Below are 21,768 nucleotides of genomic sequence, written 5' to 3'. Positions count from 1 at the left end.
GTCCCCCCCCCCAACCATTTATCCCCCCCCCCCCCTCACCTCTCCGGGGCTGTTCCAGGCCGAGGAGCTCAGGGGTCTCCGGCCGCGGGCCCCCCCCTTGCTGCTGCTGGCAGGGGGTGAAGGGGTTAAATGGGGGTGTCCCCCCCAGAGGGGGTGCTGGGGGGGGGCGGGGGGTAGCGGTGCCCCCCAATCCCTGTGCCCCCCCTCCAAAACTTACCCACGGGGCTCGGCCTCGCTGCCCGAGCTCAGCGCCGAGCGGCGGCTCCGGAGACTTTCGGCTGGGGGGGGGGGGGGGCATTGGGTGCCCCCAAATTATTGGGTGCCCAACCCCCCTACCCATTGGGTGCCCCCCCCAACTTGGGGGTGCCCCCCGAACCAACTGGGAGCCCCCCCAACTTGTTGGGTTCCCCCAGATCAATTGGGTGCCCCCCCATACCCATTGGGTGCCCCCCCCAGCCCCTCTGTGTGCCCCCCCCCAAACCCATTGGGTGCCCCCCCAACCCCTCTGTGTGCCCCCCCCAGCCCCATTGGGTGCCCCCCATCCCCTCCGGGTGCCCCCCAGCCCCATTAGGTGCCCCCCAGCCCCTCCATTACCCCCAAACCCATTGGGTGCCCCCCCAACCCCTCTGGGTGCCCCCCCAGCCCCATTAGGTCCCCCCCCCCAGCCCCTCTGTTACCCCCCCCCCAAACCCACCGGGTGCCCCCCCGACCCATTTGGTGCCCCCCCCCCAGCCCCTCTGCCCCCCCCCAGCCCCATTAGGCCCCCCCAACCCCTCCGTTACCCCCCCAAACCCATCAGGTGCCCCCCCAGCCCCTCTGACCCCCCCAGCCCCATTAGGTGCCCCCCAGACCCATTTGGTGCCCCCCACCCCCTCCGTCGCCCCCCCTCACCCGAGGAGCTGCGCCCGCGGCCCCCGGGGCTGCCCCCGCTGGGCGCCGCCGCTCGCCGCTGCCTGCAGGAGGGGAGACGGCGCTGGGGGGGGGGGGGGAGAGGACCCCCCCCATAAAAAAGGGGACACCTTGGGGGGGGGGGCAGCACCCCCAACGCCCCCCCCCCCTGCTTACTTTTGGAGCTCGGCCTCCCGGCGGCGCCGCTCGCGGGCTCGGACAAAGGCCGTGGGGTCGAAACGCGGCGCCCGTGGGCCTGGGGGGGGGGAGGGGGGGGGGGGGTCCGGGGGGGTCCCTGGGGGTCCCCGGGGGGGGGGTCGTGTCCCCGTGTCCCCCCCCGTCCCCATACCTGCCGGCGATGGGGACCGGCGGCGGCCCCGGCTGCTGTCCCGGGAGCCCGAGCGGCGGGGGTCCCGCGGGGGGGCGCGGGGGGTCCTGCGGCTGCGGGAGGGAGGGGGCACCGTGAGGGGGGGGGGGGGACACGGGGAGTTGGGGACGGGGAGAGATGGGGACGGGAATGGGGGCGGGGGGGTTGGGGACAGGGATTTGGGGACAGGGACGGGTTGGGGACAGGTTTGGGGACAAGGATGGGGGTTTGGGGACAATAACTGGGTTTTGGGGACAATAACTGGGTTTTGGGGACAATAACTGGGTTTTGGGGACAGGGACAGGGGTTTGGGGACAGGGACTGGGTTTTGGGGACAACGGCGGGGGTTTGGGGACAATAACTGGGTTTTGGGGACAGGGACAGGGGTTTGGGGACGGTGACTGGGTTTTGGGGACAGGTTTGGGGACAAGGATGGGGATTTGGGGACAATAACTGGGTTTTGGGGACAGGGACAGGGGGTTGGGGACGGTGACTGGGTTTTGGGGACAGAGGTTTGGGGACAGAGGTTTGGGGACAAGGATGGGGTTGGGGACAATGAGCGGGTTTTGGGGACAGGGACAGGGGTTGGGGACAGGTTTGGGGACAAGGACAGGATTTGGGGACAGGGGCTTGGGGACAGGGTTTGGGGACGATAACTGGGTTTTGGGGACAGTGACTGGGGTTTGGGGACAGGGGTTTGGGGACAAGGATGGGGTTGGGGACAATGAGCGGGTTTTGGGGGCAATGAGTGGGTTTTGGGGACAGGGACAGGGGTTGAGGACAGGGGTTTGGGGACGGGGTCAGGGACAGGGACAGGGGTTTGGGGACAATGGCAGGGATTTGGGGACAATGGCAGGGATTTGGGGACAATGGCAGGGGTTTGGGGACAGGGACAGGATTTGGGGACAGGGGCTTGGGGACAGGGTTTGGGGGCGATAACTGGGTTTTGGGGACAGGGACAGGGGTTGGGGACAGGAATTTGGGGACAAGGACAGGGGTTTAGGGACAGGGGTTGGGGACGAGGACAGGGGGTTGGGGACAGGTTTAGGGACAATGACTGGGGTTTGGGGACAGGGACGGGGCTTGGGGACAATGAGAGGGGTTGGGGACAGGGTTGGGGACAATGCCGGGGGGTTGGGGACAATGCTGGGGGTTTGGGGACAATGATGGAGGTTTGGGGACAATGATAGAGGTTTGGGGACAATGGCAGGGGTTTGGGGACAATGATGGAGGTTTGGGGACAATGCCAGGGGTTTGGGGACAATGATAGAGGTTTGGGGACAATGCCAGGGGTTTGGGGACAATGATGGAGGTTTGGGGACAATGCCAGGGGTTTGGGGACAATGATGGAGGTTTGGGGACAATGATAGAGGTTTGGGGACAATGATAGAGGTTTGGGGACAATGCCAGGGGTTTGGGGACAATGATGGAGGTTTGGGGACAATGATAGAGGTTTGGGGACAATGATAGAGGTTTGGGGACAATGCCAGGGGTTTGGGGACAATGATAGAGGTTTGGGGACAATGATAGAGGTTTGGGGACAATGCCGGGGCTTTGGGGACAATGATAGAGGTTTGGGGACAATGATGGAGGTTTGGGGACAATGCCGGGGCTTTGGGGACAATGATAGAGGTTTGGGGACAATGACAGCGGTTTGGGGACAATGCCAGGGGTTTGGGGACAATGATGGAGGTTTGGGGACAATGATAGAGGTTTGGGGACAATGCCGGGGGTTTGGGGGACAATGCCAGGGGTTTGGGGACAATGCCGGGGGTTTGGGGACAATGCCAGGGGTTTGGGGACAATGCCGGGGGTTTGGGGACAATGATAGAGGTTTGGGGACAATGATAGAGGTTTGGGGACAATGGCAGCGTCGGGGCCGTGCCCCCTCACCCCCTCCGGCACGCCGCCAGCTCGGCCGTCAGCGCCTGGACGCGCGCCCGCAGCGTCCCCAGGGCCTCGTGTGCCTCCCGCAGCTGGGGACAAGGGGGGGACAGCGGGTGACACCGGGGTGACACCGGGGTGACACCGGGGGACACCGGGGTGGCACCAGGGGACACCGAGGGACACCCGGGGAACACTGGGGGACACCAGGGGGACACAGGGGTGACACCGGGGGACACCGAGGGACACCGGGGACACTGGGGTGACACTGGGGTGACACCAGGGGACACTGGGGGACACCAGGGGATGCTGGCGGACACCAGGGGGACACTGGGTGACACCGGGGTGACACTGGGGGACGCTGGGGGGATGCTGGGGGGACACCGGGGGATGCCAGGGTGACACTGGGGGACACTGGAGTGACACTGGGTGACACTGGGGGAACACTGGGGAACACCGGGGGACACCGGGGGGGACACCGGGTGACACTGGGGGACACCAGGTGACACTGGGGTGACACCGGGTGACACCGGGGTGGCACTGGGTTACACTGGGGGAACACTAGGGGACACCGGGGGACACTGGGGTGACACCGGGGTGATGCTGGGTGACACTGGGTGACACTGGGGCACACCGGGATGACACTGGGGTGACACTGGGTGACACGGGGGACACCAGGGGAACACTGGGGGACAGCGGGTGACACCGAGGGACACCGGGGGATGCCAGGGTGACGCGGGGTGACACCGGGGTGACACCGGGGACGCTGGGGGGACACCGGGGCAACACGGGGGTGACACCGGGGGACGCCGGAGTGACACTGGGTGACACCGGGTGATACTGGGGGACACTGGGGGGACACCAGGGGACGCCGGGGTGACACCGGGTGGCATTGGGTGACACCGGGGGACACCGGGGGACACTGGGGTGATACCGGGGTGACAGGGGGCGACACAGGGGTGACACTGGGGTGATACTGGGGGACACCAGGGTGACACCGGGGGACACTGGGGGACACTGGGGTGATACTGGGTGACACCGGGGGCCACCCCCTCACCTCCTCCTCCAGCCGCCGCCGCCGGGCCTCGTCCCGCAGCCGCTCGGCCTCCAGCCCCCGCACCTCCGCCCGCGCCCGCCGCAGCCTGGGGGGGGGACACAAGTTTTGGGGGGGGGACACGGCCGTCCCCTGGGCCCGGTGGCACCGCCACACGCCGGGGGGGGGGACACACAAAAAGGGGGGTCCCGGAGCTCACTCGTCCCGCAGGCCCCGCACCAGGCGCCGCAGCGCCGCCGCCTCCGTCTCCGGGGGGGGGGGGTCGGGGTCGGGGTCGGGGGGCCGGCGGGGGGCAGGGGCAGGGGGTAGTGGATCCTGGGGGGGGGGGGGGGCACGGGGGGGTCAGGGGGTCCCAGAGGCATCGGGGTGCCCCCCCGAAGCCCCCATTCCCCCACAGTTCACCCTAACCCCCCCGCCCCCCCAGCCCCCAATTTCCCCCCACCCCCCCCCAGCCCCCCAAACCCCCTCCAGCACCCCCCAACCCCCCAGGACCCCAATTCTCCCCGAACCCCCCAATTCTCCCCCCAACCCCCCAATTCTCCCCCCAAGTCCCCCCAAAACCCCCCCAAAACCCATCCAGCACCCCCAACCGCCCCCCCCCAGGACCCCAATTCTCCCCCGACCCCCCTAAAAGCCCCCCCAATTCCCCCCAACCCCCCCAGCCCCCCAAAACCCCTCCAAACCCCCTCCAGCACCCCCGAACCCCCTTCCCGGACCCCAACCCCCCCCCCAAGCCCCCCAAACCCCCCCAAACCCATCCAGCACCCCCCAACCGCCCCCCAGGACCCCAATTCTCCCCCACCCTCCCCCAGCCCCCCAAAACCCCTCCAAACCCCCTCCGGCACCCCGCAACCTCCCCCCACGACCCCAACCCCCCCCCAGCACCCCCAACCCCCTCCAGGACCCCAATTCCCCCCAGCCCCCCCAAAACCCCCCCAATCCTCCTTCAGCACCCCCCAAGCCCCCTTCCAGGACCCCAAACCCACCCCAAGCCCCCCAGCCCACCAACCCCCCCAATCCTCCTGCAGCACCCCCTAACCCCCTTCCCGGACCCCTAACCCCTCCCAAGCCCCCCCAGCCCCCCAAAACCCCCCAAAACCCCCTCCGGCCCCCCAACCCCCTTCCCGGACCCCAACCCCCCAAGCCCCCCAGACCCCCCAAACCCCCCAATTCCTCCCCCACCCCCCAGCCCCCAAAACCCCTCCAAACCCCCTCCAGCCCCCCCAACCCCCTTCCCGGACCCCACCCCCCCCCCAAGCCCCCCAAACCCCCCCAAACCCATCCAGCACCCCCCAACCGCCCCCCCAGGACCCCAGTTCTCCCCCACCCCCTCCCCCAGCCCCCCCAAAACCCCTCCAAACCCCCTCCGGCACCCCGCAACCTCCCCCATGACCCCAACCCCCCCAGCACCCCCAACCCCCTCCAGGACCCCAATTCCCCCCAGCCCCCCAAAACCCCCAATCCTCCTGCAGCACCCCCCAACCCCCTTCCCGGACCCCAAACCCCACCCCAAGCCCCCCCAGCCCCCAAAACCCCCCAATTCCTCCCGCAACCCCCCCAGCCCCCCAAAACCCCCCAAAACCCCCTCCAGCCCCCCAACCCCCTTCCCGGACCCCAAACCCCCCAACCCTCCCCCAGACCCCCCAAACCCCCTCCAGCCCCCCCAACCCCCCTTCCCGGACCCCAAACCCCCCCAAGCCCCCCCAGCCCCCCCAAAACCCCCCCAAACCCCCTCCAGCCCCCCCAACCCCTCTTCCCCGGACCCCAAACCCCCCCCCCCCAGCCCCCAAAACCCCCCAAATCCCCCCCCAACCTGTCGAACTCCACGCAGTACACCAGCAGCAGGTACCGCTTGGCGCCCAGCCCCGGCGAGGCTGGGGGGGGGGGCGCGGGGGAGCCCCGGGGGGCTGCCCCCCCCCCCGCCGCGGCACCGCAGGGCCTGGAGGTCCCCGTAGGTGAGCAGCTCCAGGCTGACCGCGGGGCTGCTCTGCGGGGGGGGGGCGGGGGGGGGTCATTGGGGGGGTGTTGGGGGCCTGGGGGGGGATTGGGGGGGTTGGGGGGTACAGGGGGGTTGGGGGTCTGGGGGGATTGGGGGGGGCTGGGGGGTACAGGGGGGTTGGGGGGTGTTGGGGGCGTACGGGGGGGGGTTATGGGGGGTGTTGGGGGGCCTGGGGGGGGGATTGGGGGGTGTTGGGGGCTCATTGGGGGGGGGGTTTGGGGGGTACAGGGGGGTTGGGGGCCTGGGGGGGATGGGGGGTGTTGGGGGCGTGTTGGGGGGGTGTTGGGGGGCCTGGGGGGGATTGGGGGGCCTGGGGGGGAATTGGGGGTGTTGGGGGGTCATTGGGGGGCGTTGGGGGCCTGGGGGGGGGGGATTGGGGGTGTTGGGGGCGTACAGGGGGGTTTGGGGGGTGCAGAGGGGTTTGGGGGGGGGGATTGGGGGTCATTGGGGGGGTTTGGGGGCCTGGGGGGATTGGGGGGTGTTGGGGGGTCATTGGGGGGGGTTATGCGGGGTGTTGGGGGGCCTGGGGGGATTGGGGGGTGTTGGGGGGTCATTGGGGGGGTTTGGGGGAGTACAGGGGGAGTAGGGGGGGGATTGGGGGGTTGGGGGGTACAGGGGGGCTTGGGGGTACAGGGGGTTTGGGGGCCTGGGGGGGGGATGGGGGGGGGATTGGGGGGTGTTGGGGGGGTTTTTGGTGGGGTACAGGGGGGATTGGGGGGCCTGGGGGGGGAATTGGGGGGTGTTGGGGGGTCATTGGGGGGGGTTGGGGGTCTGGGGGGGGGGATTGGGGGGGCTGGGGGGTACAGGGGGGTTGGGGGGGGTGTTGGGGGGCCTTGGGGGGGATTGGGGGTGTTGGGGGGATTGGGGACCTGGGGAGGGGATTGGGGGTGTTGGGGGCTCACTGGGGGGGGGTTGGGGGTTTGGGGGGGCACAGGGGGGCTTGGGGGGTACAGGGGGCTTTGGGGGCCTGGGGGGGGCTGGGGGTGTATTGGGGGGCGGGGGAGGATTTGGGGGTGCTGGAGGGGCGTCGGGGGGAACCGGGGCGGCGGAACTGGGGGGCTGGAAAACGGGAGGGGGGTGTTGTGTGTGTGGTTTTTTTTTGGGGGGGGGGAATATTTTGGGGCCCCCCCCCCCACCTCACCTCCGTGAGCGCCGCCTCCAGCATGGCGCAGAACACCCCGAAGCGCTTGAAGTTCCCGGTGCGCCGCGTCAGCTCCTCCACGGCTGCCCCCAAAATTAATTAATTTTTTTTTTGGGGGGGGGGGGTGCGCTCCCCTACACCCCCCCCCCCACCCAAAATAACCCCCGGGGTGGGGGGAGGAAGCTCACCGGCGGCGTCGAAGCGGCCGCGCCAGCGCTGGGCCGTGCTCAGCGCCTCCACCTCCACCTCCAGCGCGGCGGGGGCCAGGCGCAGGCGCACCCCGTGCGGCCCCCCCCGAAGGACAGCTCGGCCCCCAGGCAGCGCTGCGGCCCCCATGGCGCCTGCGGGGGGGGGGGGGGGGGGTTGGGGGGGGATGGGGGTAAGGGGGGGGGGGGGGGGGTGGGGGGTGGGGGGGGTGGGGGGGGAATGGGGGTATGGGGGGGAATGGGGGGGGGTAGGGTGGGGGGGGGGGCTATGGGGGGGTATGGGGGGCTGGGGGGTGTGGGGGGGCTATGGGGGGGTTATGGGGGGTTGGGGGTGAATGGGGGTTGGGGGGGCTGGGGGGTTGGGGGGAGATGGGGGTAAGGGGGAGGTGGGGGGGGAATGGGGGGTAAGGGGGGAGAATGGGGGTATGGGGGGAATGGGGGGGGGAATTAGGGGTGGGGGGGCTATGGGGGGGTTATGGGGGGGGCTGGGAGGTGTGGGGGGGCTATGGGGGGGTTATGGGGGGTTGGGGGGGAATGGGGGTTGGGGGGGGCTGGGGGGATGGGTTTGGGGGGGGGGATGGGGGTAAGGGGGGGATGGGGTAAGGGGGGAATGGGGGTATGGGGGGGGGTGGGGGGGGGGTTAGGGGGTGGGGGGCTATGGGGGGGTTATGGGGGGGCTGGGGGGTGTGGGGGGGCTGGGGGGTTGGGGGGATGGGGGTAAGGGGGAGGTGGGGGGGAATGGGGGTAAGGGGGAGAATGGGGGTATCGGGGGAATGGGGGGAATTAGGGGGTGGGGGGGCTATGGGGGGGTTATGGGGGGCTAGGGGGTGTGGGGGGGCTATGGGGGGGTTATGGGGGGGTTGGGGGGAATGGGGGTTGGGGGGGATGGGGGGTTGGGGGGGATGGGGGTAAGGGGGAGGTGGGGGGGGATGGGGGTAAGGGGGGGGAATGGGAGTATGGGGGGGGGGGGAATGGGGGGGGGGGGTGGGGGTGGGGGGGCTATGGGGGGGGGTATGGGGGGGCTGGGGGGTGTGGGGGGGGTTATGGGGGTTATGGGGGGGTTGGGGGTGAATGGGGGTTGGGGGGGCTGGCGGGGTTGGGGGGAGATGGGGGCAAGGGGGAGGTGGGGGGGGAATGGGGGTAAGGGGGGAATGGGGGTATGAGGGGGCTGGGGGGGCTATGGGGGGGGGGTTGGGGGGTGTGGGGGGGCTGTGGGGGGGTTATGGGGGGTTGGGGGGGAATGGGGGTGGGGGGAATGGGGGGGTTATGGGGTATGGGGGGTTATGGGGGGGTTGGGGGGAATGGGGGTGTGTGGGGTATTGGGGGGTGGGGGGGGTGGGGGGTGGGGGGTCATGGGGGGGTTATGGGGGGACTGGGGGTGTGGGGGGGCTGGGGGGCTTATGGGGTAAATGGGGGTGGGGGGTATTGGGGGAATTGGGGTATGGGGGGGCTGGGGGGGCTATAGGGGGGCTGGGGGGTGGGGGGGCTAGGGGGCTTATGGGGTAAATGGGGGTGTGGGGGGGTATTGGGGGGTGGGGGGAATTGGGGTATGCGGGGGCTATGGGGTATGGGGGGCTGGGGGGGCTATGGGGGGGGTATTGGGGTATGGGGGGCTGGTGGGGTTGGGGGGGATCCTGGGATTTGGGGGGGGCTTTGAGGTATCGGGGGGGTGGGGGGGAATGGGGGGGCAGTGGGGGTATGGGGGGGGCTATGGGGTATGGGGGTCTTGGGGGTACGGGGGGGCTGGGGGGATCCTGGGATTTGGGGGGGCTGTGGGGGGCTGTGGGGCAACGGGGGGTAATGGGAATGGGGGGCTCGGGGGGGGCTCCTGGGATTTGGGGGGGCTGTGGGGAACGGGGGGGCTGTGGGGATTTGGGGGGGCTACAGGGAACGGGGGGGTTATGGGGGACACGGGGGCCGTGGGGAACGGGGAGGGGGTCCTGGGATTTGGGAGGGGGGCTACGGGGATTTGGGGGGGGGGGGATTTGGGGGGGGGGGTCTGGGGAATGGGGGGGTCTTGGGGGGGGGGGCTGGGATTTGGGGGGGGTCTGGGGACCTGGGGGGGGGGGCTCTGGGATGTGGGGGGGGGGGCTGGGGGTGGGGGAGGGCCTGGGGGGGCCTCTGGGGCCCGGGGACGCCCCCGGGATGCGGGGGGGGGCCCGGGGGGTCCCTGGGCCCCATCCCCCCCCCGCCGCCGCCCCGCACTCACCGCCCGCCGCTCGCCGCCGCCGCCCCGCCCCCTCCGCCGCCATTGGCCCGCCGCGCCCCGCGCGCCCACCCCATTGGCTGCCAGCGCCGCCCGTCACCCGCCCCCTCCGCCGGGCGGCCGTTGGCCCCGCCCCGCCCCTCGGCGGAGCCGATTGGCCGCCGCTGCTGTCGGTCACGGCGCGGCAGGAGGAGCGGGGCGCCGTGGCCACGCCCCCTTCCCGCCGGGCCACGCCCCCGGCCCATTCATGCCCGCGCCGCGCATGAATGGGGAGGGAAATGAATGGGGGAGGGGAGGGGGGGGATTTGGGGGCACGGGGGGGGGGAGGGGGTTTGGGGGGCACGGAGCAGGCACGAGGCTGGAGCTGAACCCGGTTTTATTCCCCAGACGGGGGGGGGCGGGGGGGGCAGCACCCCAATGCCCCCCCCCCAAAAAAAAAAAAAATAACGGGGTGCACCCATGGGTGCCCCCACCCCAACACCGGAGTCAACGCACACAACGCCGCCCCCTAAAAAAACCACACCCCCCAACGTAAATCACGCCCCCGATTGGCTGAAACCCCCCCCCCCCAAAAAAAAAAAAAAAACATGGGGGCTCCCCAGGGGGAAATGGGGCCCCAAAAGGGGGGGGGGGTCCTCCCCGGCCCCCCATGGGGCAGTGGAGCCGGCCGTGGGGCTGGCCGTGGGGCTGGCCCTGGGGCTGGCCCCGTGGCAGTGGGGCTGGCTTCTGCTCAGAGGCTCCATCCGTGGGTCCGGCCGTGGGTCTGTCCGTGGGTCTGGCTGTGGGTCCGGCTGTGGGGCTGGCCCTGGGACTGGCCCCATGGCAGTGGGGCTGGCTTCCGCTTGAGGTCTCCATCTGTGGGTCTGGCCATGGGTCTGGCCATGGAACCATCCGTGGGGCTGGGAATCTGTCTGTGGGTCTGTCCGTGGGTCTGTCCGTGGGTCCGGCTGTGGGTCTGGCTGTGGGTCCGGCCGTGGGGCTGGCCGTGGGGCTGGCCCCGTGGCAGTGGGGCTGGCTTCTGCTCAGAGGCTCCATCCGTGGGTCTGGCCACGGGTCCAGCTGTGGGTCTGGCTCTGGGTCTGGCTGTGGGTCCAGCCATGGGTCCGGCCGTGGGTCTGGCCGTGGGTCTGGCTGTGGAACCATCCGTGGGGCTGGGAGTCCGTCTGTGGGTCTGTCCGTGGGTCCGTGGGTCAGTTCGTACACCCGTGGGTCAGTCCGTGGCTCTGTCCATGCATCTGTGGGTCTGTCAGGGGGTCCGTGGGGCTGTCTGTGTGTCCGTGGGTCAGCCTGTGGGTCCGTGGGTCAAGTCCTTGTGTCCGTGGGTCAGTTCGTGGGTCAGTCCATGCGTCCGTGGGTCAACCCATGGGTCAGCCCGTGTGTCCGTGGGTCCGTCCGTGGGTCCGTCCATGGGGGCCGCCCTCTCCTGGCCTCAGTGCCACAGCCGCCGGCCGGCGGCGTTGCGGCGGCCGCGCCGTGGGGCCGGGGCGGGCTCGGGGTTGCGGGGGCAGTGGCGCAGGGTGTGCGCGGCGTCGCCGGTGGCCCCGCAGAGGGGGCAGACGTAACGGCGCAGCACCGGGCAGCTCACGGCGCCGTCGGGGCCGCGCAGCCGGTGCGAGAACTGCACCCGCCGCGACTCCCCGTTGTGCCGGCAGAAGCTGCAGCCCCTGGCGCTCCGGCGCAGGGACCCCGCGGGGACCCTCGGTGGCACCGTGGGGACGGGCGGTGGCACCGGTGGCATCGTCGGTGACAGCGTGGGGATAGTTGGTGGCTCCAGTGATGTCCTCGGTTGCAGCGTGGGGATGGTCGGTGGCTCCGGTGGCACCCTCAGTGGCACTGTGGGGCTGGTCGGTGGCACCGGTGATGTCCTTGGTGGCAGCATAGGGACAGGCGTTGGCACTGGTGACATCCTCGGTGGCACCGTGGGGATGGTCGGTGGCTCCGGTGACGTCCTTGGTGGCAGCGTGGGGACAGTCGGTGGCTCCGGTGACGTCCTCGGTGGCAGCGTGGGGACAGGCGGTGGCACTGCTGGGCCCGCTGGTGGCACCGCGGGGACCATCGGTGGCACTGCGGGGACCGTTGGTGGCTCTCCACGGGCTGCTGGTGGCACGATGGGGACCCTCGGTGGCACTGCGGGGACCGTCGGTGGCACTCCGGGATCTGCTGGTGGCACCGTGGGGACCCTCGGTGGCACTGTGGGGACCCTTGGTGGCACCATGGGGACCCTTGGTGGCACGTTGGGGCCCGTCGGCGGTGTCGCAGCCATGGGTGGTGGCACCACGGGGGCCACCGGGGACGCAGTGGGTGCCCCCCACGGCCCGGTGGCGGTGGCCCCTGTCCCCTGCGGTGTCCCCAAGGCGGCCACCCGTGCCACCAGGCGGGCCAGCCCCAGGTAGTCGTGCCACAGCTCGAAGCGGGGCCGGGTGCCCATGGCGGTGGCGGCGTGGGGCTGGGTGGCCCCCGGTGTGTCCCCCCCCCAATGCCCCCCCCTCCGGTACCTTTATGGGGCCCGGCTCCGCCCCGTCTCGTCCCCGTCTGGTTCTGCCCGGCCCCGGCACCTCCGGGGGGGGGGGGGGGGGCAGCGGATGGGGGGGGGGGGTGGGGGGATGGGGGGGTGGGGGGGGATGGGAGGGGGATGGGGGGTTGGGGGGGGGATGGAGGGGGGCGGGATGTGGGGCTGGAGGGGGGTTGGGGGGAAATGTGGGGCTGCGAGGGGATTTGGGGGTGTGGGGCTGGTGGGGGCGCTGGAGGGAAATGGGGGCTGGGGGGGCTGGGGGGGCTGGGGGGGTGTGGGGCTGGGGGCTGCGAGGGAGTGGGGGGTTGTGGGGCTGGGAGGGGTTAGGGGGAAATGTGGGGCTGGGGGGGATTTGGGGGTGTGGGGCTGGGGGGGCACTGAAGGGAAATGTGGGGCTGGGGGGGAATTTTGGGGGTGTTGGGCTGGGGGGGCACTGGGGGGAATGGGAGGAGGGGATGTGGGGCTGGGGGGCACTGGGGGGAGATGTGGGGCCGGGGGGCACTGGGGGGAAATGGGGGGGGGGGGGCTGGGGTAAATGTGAGGCTGGAGGGGGTTGGGGGGAAATGGAGGGGTGTGGAGCTGGGGGAGATGTGGGGCTGGGGGGGGCAGCGAGGGAATGGGGGGGGGGGGGGCTCCCGGGAGCGAAGTGTTTATCGCGACGAGCACGCACACAAAGCCTTATATCGCGACAGAGCCGACACGGCGCCCCGCGGAGGGGAGGGGGGGCAATAAATTGGGGAGCCCGACCCCAGGGGACCCCCAAACCGCTCCCATTTCGGACCCCCCCCCCCAGTAGCTGCCCGTACCCCCGAGGATTTGGCACTTGTACAAACGGCCCCCCCCCCCCCCCCCCCCCCCCCGGGGGGGGGGCACACTTAAAAAGAGCCGCCCCCCCCCCCCCCCCCGGGGGTGCTTTTGGGGGGGTCCTCGTGTGCCCCCCCCCAAATCTGGCTAAAAAAAGACACAAAAAGAAAAATTTGGCACCAAAAAGCGCCCCCCCCCCCCCCCGAGGAACTACGGCAGCGACATGGGGGGGTTGGGCCCCCCCCCCGGGACCCCCACATTTTGGGGTCCCCCCCAGCACTGCCCCCCGCTATTGCTTCCCATTGGGGATCCCCCGAGCCCCCCAAAATGCTACGGCTGAAGGGGGGGGGGCCTGGGGGGAGGGGGGCCCATTGGGGGGGGGGGGCTGAGGTTGGGGGCCCCCCCCCCGCGGCTGCGGTTTTCCTATGAAAAATCAGGAAATGGGATAAATATGTACAGGTGGGTGGGGGTGGGCCGGGTGCCCCCCCATGGGGTTCTGGGGGCACCCATGGGTGGGGCGGTGCCACCGTGCCCATGGGGACACCTCGAGTGACACGGTGATGGCCGGTGGGCACCCATGGGTGCTTCGGAGAAGCCACCATGCCCACAGGGACACCCCAAGCGCTGGCACCGTGCCCATAGGTCACCCATGGGCCCTTCGGAGATGCCACCAAGCCCTTGGGGACACCTTGGGTGACAAGTTGATGGCTGTTGGTCACCCATGGGTCCTTTGGAGATGCCACCAAGCCCTTGGGGACACCCCAAGAGGTGGCACCGTGCCCGTTGGTCACCCACTGTCCCCTCAGAGATGCCACCAAGCCCTTGGGGACACCTCAGGTGGCTGGTTGATGGTGGTTGGTCACCCATGGGCCCTTCGGAGATGCCACCAAGCCCTTGGAGACACCTCGGGTGACACGGTGATGGACGTTGGGTCACCCTTGGGTCCTTTGGAGTTGCCACTGTGCCCATGGGGACACCTCGGGTGACACGGTGATGGCCATTGAGTCACCCACGAGTCCTTTGGAGAGGCCACCACGCCCACGGGGACACCCCGAGCGCCGGCGCCGTGCCCGTTGGTCACCCGCGGGCCCCTCGGAGATGCCGCCGTGCCCACGGGGCCGCCCAGCCAGGGGCGCGGCGGCCACCCCTAGCCCACTTTGGGCGGGTTGGTGGCCCGGACGCCCTGCTCGTAGGTGACGCGCTGGCTGATGAGGTACTGGGCGGCCTGGGTGGCGGCGGGGGGCCCGTGATGGTCACCCTGCGGCTCCGGGTGCCGGGGATGAAGTCGCCCTTCTTGGAGATCTGGATGCGGGCGCCCGTCAGCTCCTGGTACTCCACCAGCGTCTTCCCCCTTGCCCAGGATGGCGCCCACCAGGTTCTCCGGCACCGCGATCTCCACCAGCTCCTTGGCCCCCTCCGCCGGCTTCTCGGGGGCCAGGAAGGAGCCGCCGGCGGCCACCAAGGGGCGGCGGGCCCCAGGTAGCCGTTGGCCAAGGAGCCCAAGGCGAAGGCGGGCGCGCCGGGGCCGCCGGCCGCATCGTTCGCGTACGAGGCCAAGAGGTTGGCGGCCGCCGCCGCCGCCGGGGTCGCCCCGGCCGCCACCGCCGCCAAGGCGGCCGAGCCCAAGCCCAAGGGCGGCGCCGGGCCGTAGCCGTAGCCGGCCAAGGTGTTCAAGGCGGCGCCGATGGCCAAGAGGTCGCTGCCGGAGAACCCGGGAGCGGCGGCTGCGGCGAAGGCGCCCAAGGCGCCCGGCGCGGCCAGGACGGCGGCGGGCTGCAGAGCGTCGGCGGGGCTGGCGTAGGGCGAGCCGGTGGGGTTGGAGTTGGCCACGGGGCCGGCGACGTTGGCGTAGCTGACGTTGAGGCAGCTGCTGCTCTGCGGGTCCTCGCGGATCCTCTGCACGATGGCGCGCACGGCGGCGTGCAGCTGGGCGGCCTCGCCGCTCACCGTCACCACGCGCTCCTGCAGGTTGAGGCCCTCGGGCTTCTGGCTGAGCTGCACCCAGGCGCCCGACTGCTCCATGATGGCCTTGACCGTCGCGCCGCCCTTGCCGATGATGAGCCCCGCCGTGCTGTTGGGCACGATCAGCTTGGCCTAGGGGGCGGGGGGGGGGGGGCGGGTTGGGGTGGGGGGGGGTAAGGGGGGTTAGCGCGGGGCTGGGGGGACGGGGGCGGGGGGCGGGGGTGATGGGGATGGGGTTGGGGGGTCGTAGGGGTGGGGGTTGTTGGGTTGGGGGTGGTGGAGGTGGGGGCTTTGGGGTTGGGGTTAGGGGGTCATGGGGATGGGGGTTATGGGGCCGGGGGTCATGGGGATGAGGGTTATGGGATTCTTGGGGATGGGGGTCATGGGGATGGGGTTAGGGGGGTCGTAGGGGTGGGGGTTGTTGGGTTGGGGGTGGTGGAGGTGGGGGCTTTGGGGTTGAGGGTTATGGGGGTGGGGGTCAGGGAGATGGGGGTCATGGGGGTCAGGGGGATGAGGGTTATAGGGATGGGGTCATAAGGATGGGCATCATGGGGTGGGGGTTCGTGGGGCTGGGGGTTATGGGGTTGGGGGTCATGGGGCCGGGGGGTTATGGGGTTGGGGGTCATGGGGTGGGGGTTCATGGGGCTGGGGGTTATGGGGTGGGGGTCATGGGGTGGGGGGTTATGGGGTGGGGGTTATGGGGTGGGGGTTATGGGGTTGGGGGTCATGGGGCTGGGGGCGGTGCGGGGCTGGGGGTTATGGGGTGGGGGTCATAGGCTGGGGGTTATGGGCTGGGGGTTATGGGGTGGGGGTCATGGGGTGGGGGGTTATGGGGTGGGGGTCATGGGGCTGGGGGTCATGGGGTGGGGGGTCATGGGGTGGGGGTTATGGGGTTGGGGGTCATGGGGTGGGGGTCATGGGGCTGGGGGTTATGGGGTGGGGGTCATGGGGTGGGGGGGTTATGGGGTGGGGGTCATGGGGCTGGGGGTCATGGGGTGGGGGGTCATGGGGTGGGGGGTCATGGGGTGGGGGTTATGGGGTTGGGGGTCATGGGGCTGGGGGCGGTGCGGGGCTGGGGGCTGATCGCGCGGGGGGGCTGCGGGTGTCGGGGGGGCGCCTTCAGCACCACGGACAGCGACACGGGGGGGCGTGGCCTGGAGGGAAGGGGGCGTGTCCGGGAGGAAGGGGGCGTGGCCGGGAGGGAAGGGGGCGTGGCCGGGAGGGAAGGGGGGCGTGTCCGGGAGGGAAGGGGGCGTGGCCGGGAGGGAAGGGGGCGTGGCCGGGAGGAAGGGGGCGTGGCCGGGAGTGAAAGGGGGCGTGGCCGGGAGGGAAGGGGGCGTGGCCGGGAGGGAAGGGGGCGTGGCCGGGAGGGAAGGGGGCGTGTCCCCGCCTCGCCCCGCCCACCTGCTTGGCGCGCTCGGGGCTGACGGCGCCGTGCGGCGGGGGCGCGCCGGGGGTGTCGGCGCGGGGGGGGGGGGCCGGGGGGGGGCGCGTCCCGCACCTTGCCCGCGATGAAGCTGTGCACAGCATTGAGCGCCTGCGCCGTGCCCTGCACCAGGCACACCCGCTCCGTCGTGCCTGGGGGGCGGGGGGGGGAGCCGTTAGGAACCGGCCCCCATCACCGCCACCCCCCCCATCATCGTCACCCCCCCCCCCCCCCCGGCACCCCATCGTCCCCCCCATATCACCCCCATCATCACCCCCATCATCGTCACCCCCCATCATCGTCACCCCCCATATCACCCCCATCATCACCCCCCCATCATCGTCACCCCCATCATCGTCACCCCCCATATCACCCCCATCATCACCCCCCATCATCGTCACCCCCCATCATCGTCACCCCCATATCACCCCCATCATCACCCCCCATCAGCGTCACCCCCCATCATCGTCACCCCCCCATATCACCCCCATCATCACCCCCCATCAGCGTCACCCCCCATCATCGTCACCCCCCCCATATCACCCCCATCATCACCCCCCCATCAGCGTCACCCCCCCCCATCACCCCCATATCACCCCCCCACCATCATCACCCCCCATCATCGTCACCCCCCCCGGCACCCCATTGTCCCCCCATATCACCCCCATCATCACCCCTCCATATCACCCCCATCATCATCACCCCCCATCATCGTCACCCCCATATCACCCCCATCATCACCCCCCATCAGCGTCACCCCTCCACATCACGCCCCCATATCAGCCCCCCATATCACCCCCATCATTGTCACCCCCATCATCCCCCCATCACCCCATCATCGTCACCCCCCATCATCACCCCCATCATCATCACCCCCCATCATCATCACCCCCCCATTGTCAACCCCCATCGTCACCCCCCCACACACACCCCATCATTACCCCCATATCACCCCCCATCATCATCCCCCGCATCACTCCCCCATATCGCCCCCCCAACATCATCACCCCCCCCACATCATCACCCCCCGTATCAGCCCCCCCACATCACCCCATCATCATTGCCCCCCCATCGTCACCCCCCATCAGCGTCACCCCCATCAGCGTCACCCCCCCCATCACTCCCCCAAATCATCAGCCCCCCCCCCCCAGGACTCCCCCATCATCACCCGCCCCCCCCACATCACCCCATCAGCATCGCCCCCCATCATCGCCCCCCATATCACCCCCTCTTCCTCATCACCCCCCCATATCACCCCCCCACCATGACTCCCCCATCATTACCCCCCCATATCACCCCCCATCATCACCCCCCATGCACGAGGCCGGGGTGGGGGGGGGGGGGCACTTAATGCCCCCCCCGCGCCCTTCCGCCCATTGATCCCCTTCCTCCCGCACCCAGCCCTGCCGCCATCCGGCTTCCTGCCGGGCGTCCAGCCCCCCCCCCGGCCCCCCCCCGGCCCCCCCCCCCCGCTGCCCCCCCCCCGTTAATCGTCTTAGACCCCCCCCCCAGCGGATTATCCCCCCCCCCGCCCCGTTAAGCTCCAGTTTGACCCGAAAATGAAGCCGGGGGGGGAGTTGGGGAGGGGATTCCCCCCCCCCGGGGCTTTGCTAATCCCCCCTCGCCCCCCTCCCGGTCCTATAGACCTCATAGGTCCCCGCTGGCCTCTATAGCCCCAGCCCCTATAGACCCCATAGGTCCCATGGGCCCCCAGAGCTGCTGCCCCTGTTAGCCATCCAGAATCCCCCATGCCCCTATAGCCCCCCCATGTCCCCTATAGCCCCCTCATGTGTCCCCTATAGCTCCCCATGTCCCCTATAGCCCCCCACATAGCCCCTATAGCCCCCCACATCGCCCCTATAGCCCCCGCCCCACATCCCCTATAGCCCCCATACCTACCTAGAGCCTTCTGCCCTCTCAGCCCCTATAGCCCCCATGCCTCCCCATAACCCCCCATAGCCCCCCAGCCCCTATACATCCCCATAGCCCCCCAGCCCCTATGGCCTCCATACAGCCCCATAGACTCCCAGCCCCTAGACCCCCGTATATCCCCAGAGCTCTTTAGTTTCTATAGCTCCTATAGTCCCCATACAGTCCCCATGGACCCCATATACTCCTATAGCTTCCATACAGCCCCTATAGCCTCCATACACCCCCATAGCCTCTTAGTCCCCATAGCCCCCATAGAACCCCAGGCCCTCTAGCCCCCATACAGCCCCTATAACCCCCATACAGCCCCTATAGCCCCCGTACAGCCCCCATACAACCTCTATAACCGCCGTACAGCCCCCATACAGCTCCCATAGCCCCCATGGAGACCCCATACAGCCCCTATAACCCCCATACAGCCCCCATACAGCCCCCATACAGTCTCTATAACCCCCATACCTTCCCTATAGCCCCCCCCATAACCTCTTCCCCCACCCCCCGCCCCCTGTAGCCCCTATACAGCCCCCATACAGCCCCCATAGCCCTCATACAGCCCCTATAGCCCCCGTACAGTCCACATATGACCCCATCCACCCCCTATAGCCCCCATCCAGCCCCCATCCACCCCCTATAGCCCCCATCCAGCCCCCATAACCCCCACCCATCCCCATAACCTCTTCCCCCCCACCCCCCATTAACCCCCCTCCCCTCCCTGCCCCCTATAGCCCCTATAGCCCCCCTGCCCCCTATATCCCCATCCAGCCCCCATCCACCCCCTATAGCCCCCATCCAGTCTCCATAACCCCCACCCATCCCCACAGCCCCCCCCGCCACCCCCATAACCTCTTCCCCCCACCCCCCATTAACCCCCACCCCCCCCGCCCCCTATAGCCCCCATACCGCCCCCCCCCCGCACCGGGGTAGAAGTCCCTGGCCTTGGAGAGCTTGATGGTGGCCCCCGTGTCCCGCTGCAGGCGCGCGATCGTCTGCCCCCCCGGCCCAGCAGCGAGCCGGCCGCCGCGCTGGGCACCAGCACCTTCAGGAAGTACTCGCCCTCCTCTGGGGGGGGCCGTCACCCCCTGCACCCCCCCGGCACCCCCACACCCCCCGACACCCCCCAACACCCCCCCGGCACCCCCCAACACCCCCTGCACTCCCCCCCCAGACACCCCCCGACACCCTCCTCCCCCCAAGGTACCCCCCGGGGGCGCCGCGCCCCCAGCCCCAAGCGTTTGGGGACACTCCAGGACCCCCCCTCAATCCCAGGCGTTTGGGGACCCCCCCCAGCCCCAAGGATTTGGGGACCCCCCCTTGACCCCAAACATTTGGGGACACCCCCCCCAGTGCCAAGGATTTGGGGACCCCCCTTGGCACCAAACTTTTGGGGACCCCCCTTGACCCCAGATATTTGGGGACCCCCCAGCCCCAAGGATTTGGGGACCCCCTTGGCACCAAACTTTTGGGGACCCCCCTTGACCCCAGATATTTGGGGACCCCCCAGCCCCAAGGATTTGGGGACCCCCCTTGACCTCAGATATTTGGGGACCCCCCTTGACCTCAGATATTTGGGGACCCCCCTTGACCCCATGCACTTGGGGACCCCCCTTGACCTCAGATATTTGGGGACCCCCCAGCCCCAAGGATTTGGGGACCCCCCTTGACCCCAAACATTTGGGGACCCCCCTTGACCCCAAACAGTTGGGCCCCCCCCCTTGACCCCAGATATTTGGGGACCCCCCAGCCCCAAGGATTTGGGGACCCCCTTGACCTCAGATATTTGGGGACCCCCTTGACCCCAGATATTTGGGGACCCCCCAGCCCCAAGGATTTGGGGACCCCCCTTGACCTCAGATATTTGGGGACCCCCCTTGACCCCAGATATTTGGGGACCCCCCAGCCCCAAGCATTTGGGGACCCCCCTTGACCTCAGATATTTGGGGACCCCCCAGCCCCAAGGGTTTGGGAACCCCCCTTGACCCCAAGCATTTGGGGACCCCCCCAGCCCCAAGGATTTGGGGACCCCCCCTCGCCCCCATGCACTTGGGGACCCCCCTCGACCTCAGATATTTGGGGACCCCCCACCCCAAGCTTTTGGGGACCCCCGGGCGCCCCCCTTGACCCCAAGGTTTTGGGGACCCCCCTCGCCCCCATGCACTTGGGGACCCCCAGCCCCCCCCAGCCATTGGGGGTCCCCCAAGGCCTCTCCCCGCCCCCCCCCCCCCATCCCAGGCCCCCCCCCTCCCCGTTGCATTGTGGGAAATTCCCCCCCCGCCCCCCCCCCCCCCCCTCCGCGCAAAGGCTGATGGGAATCTCCCTCAGCATCCCCCTCCCGGGGCCTTGTGGGGCGGGGGGGGGGCACCGGGGACACCGGGGGGGGGCACCGGGGCCTGTACCGGGGGGGCGGGGGGGGGGGCGGTGATGGGGGGGGACGGGACCGTAGGGGGGGATGGGGGGGTACCGGGGATGGGGGGGTAACGGGGAAGGGGGGGGGATAACGGGGGGGTAACGGGGAAGGGGGGGGGGATAACGGGGAGGGGGGGGTACCGGGGGGATAATGGAGGGGGGGGCCCGGTGTTGGCGGGGTCCTGGGGGGGGGTCTCGGGGGGGTCTGGGGGGGAATGGGGGGGACCGGGGGGGACCGGAGGGATCTGGAGGGGTACGGGGGGGACCGGGAGGGTCCCGGGGGGGTCCCGGGGGGGTCCAGGGTGGTTCCAGGGAGGATCCGGGGGGGGTTTCGGGGGCTCCGGGGGGGTCCCGGGGGGACCCGGGGGTCCTGGGAGGGTCCTGGGGGGGTCCGGGGGAAACCGGGGGGTCTGGGGGAGTCCCGGGGGGGTCCCGGAGGGGTTCGGGGGGATCGGGAGGGGGCCGGTGGTGACCCCGGGGGTCCCGGGGGGGGGGTCCCGGGGGTCTGGGGGGGGTCCCGGTGGTCTCGGGGAGGGGTCCCGGGGGGGTCCCGGTGGTCCCGGAGGGGTTCGGGGGGATCGGGGGGGGGCCGGTGGTGACCCCGGGGGTCCCGGGGGGGGGTCCCGGTGGTCTCGGGGAGGGGTCCCGGGGGGGTCCCGGTGGTCCCGGGAGGGTCCCGGAGGGGTCCGGGGGGGGTCCCGGGGGGGGTCCCGGTGCCGCTCACCGCCGGTGTTGGAGCGCTTGGTGCTGGACGCCTCCGGGGGGGTCTCGAGGGGCCGCTTGCGGGAGTCGGGCGGGTCGGGGTCCATGGGCGGCACCGGCACCGGCACCGGCACCGGGACCGGCAACCGCGGGGCGGGGCGGGAGGGGGCGTGGCTAAGAGCGAGGGGGCGGGGCTAAGAGCGAGGGGGCGTGGCCTGACGGGGCGGGGCCTCCGCGGGCGGGGCCTCCGCGGGCGGGTGACGGCAGCAGGGGGCGTGGCCGGGC

General features: G+C 70.5%; 3 protein-coding genes across 3 annotated transcripts; all 3 read right to left on the bottom strand.

Annotated features, from left to right (window-relative positions):
* Positions 1 to 18: 18 nt before the first annotated feature.
* Positions 19 to 7,677, bottom strand: CCDC61 (coiled-coil domain containing 61). The gene is made up of 11 exons (XM_066984601.1): positions 7,522 to 7,677; positions 7,334 to 7,416; positions 6,007 to 6,180; positions 4,393 to 4,508; positions 4,197 to 4,281; positions 3,149 to 3,231; positions 1,238 to 1,329; positions 1,066 to 1,144; positions 892 to 953; positions 218 to 278; positions 19 to 106 (listed from the first exon to the last, which is right to left on the bottom strand). The coding sequence occupies exons 1-11, from the start codon at positions 7,667 to 7,669 to the stop codon at positions 19 to 21; spliced, it is 1,071 nt and encodes a 356-aa protein (XP_066840702.1). The 5' UTR covers positions 7,670 to 7,677.
* Positions 7,678 to 10,840: 3,163 nt separating this feature from the next.
* NANOS2 (nanos C2HC-type zinc finger 2) lies at positions 10,841 to 12,247 on the bottom strand. The gene has a single exon (XM_048056861.2). The coding sequence runs from the start codon at positions 12,171 to 12,173 to the stop codon at positions 11,175 to 11,177; it is 999 nt and encodes a 332-aa protein (XP_047912818.2). The 5' UTR covers positions 12,174 to 12,247; the 3' UTR covers positions 10,841 to 11,174.
* A 1,170-nt stretch (positions 12,248 to 13,417) lies between these two features.
* Positions 13,418 to 21,697, bottom strand: NOVA2 (NOVA alternative splicing regulator 2). The gene is given in 9 exon segments (XM_066984798.1): positions 13,418 to 14,303; positions 14,306 to 14,412; positions 14,414 to 14,528; positions 14,531 to 15,155; positions 16,428 to 16,490; positions 16,492 to 16,601; positions 19,295 to 19,375; positions 19,378 to 19,437; positions 21,506 to 21,697. Coding segments are annotated over 9 exon segments (1,341 nt in total). The 5' UTR covers positions 21,591 to 21,697; the 3' UTR covers positions 13,418 to 14,208.
* Between the last annotated feature and the right edge of the window lie 71 nt (positions 21,698 to 21,768).

The sequence above is a fragment of the Anser cygnoides genome, chromosome 29 (genome assembly GCF_040182565.1).
Source record: "Anser cygnoides isolate HZ-2024a breed goose chromosome 29, Taihu_goose_T2T_genome, whole genome shotgun sequence".
In the NCBI taxonomy this organism is placed as follows: domain Eukaryota; kingdom Metazoa; phylum Chordata; class Aves; order Anseriformes; family Anatidae; genus Anser; species Anser cygnoides.
Note: the sequence above shows the minus strand (reverse complement) of the source record. Positions and strands in the feature narration are given on the sequence as shown.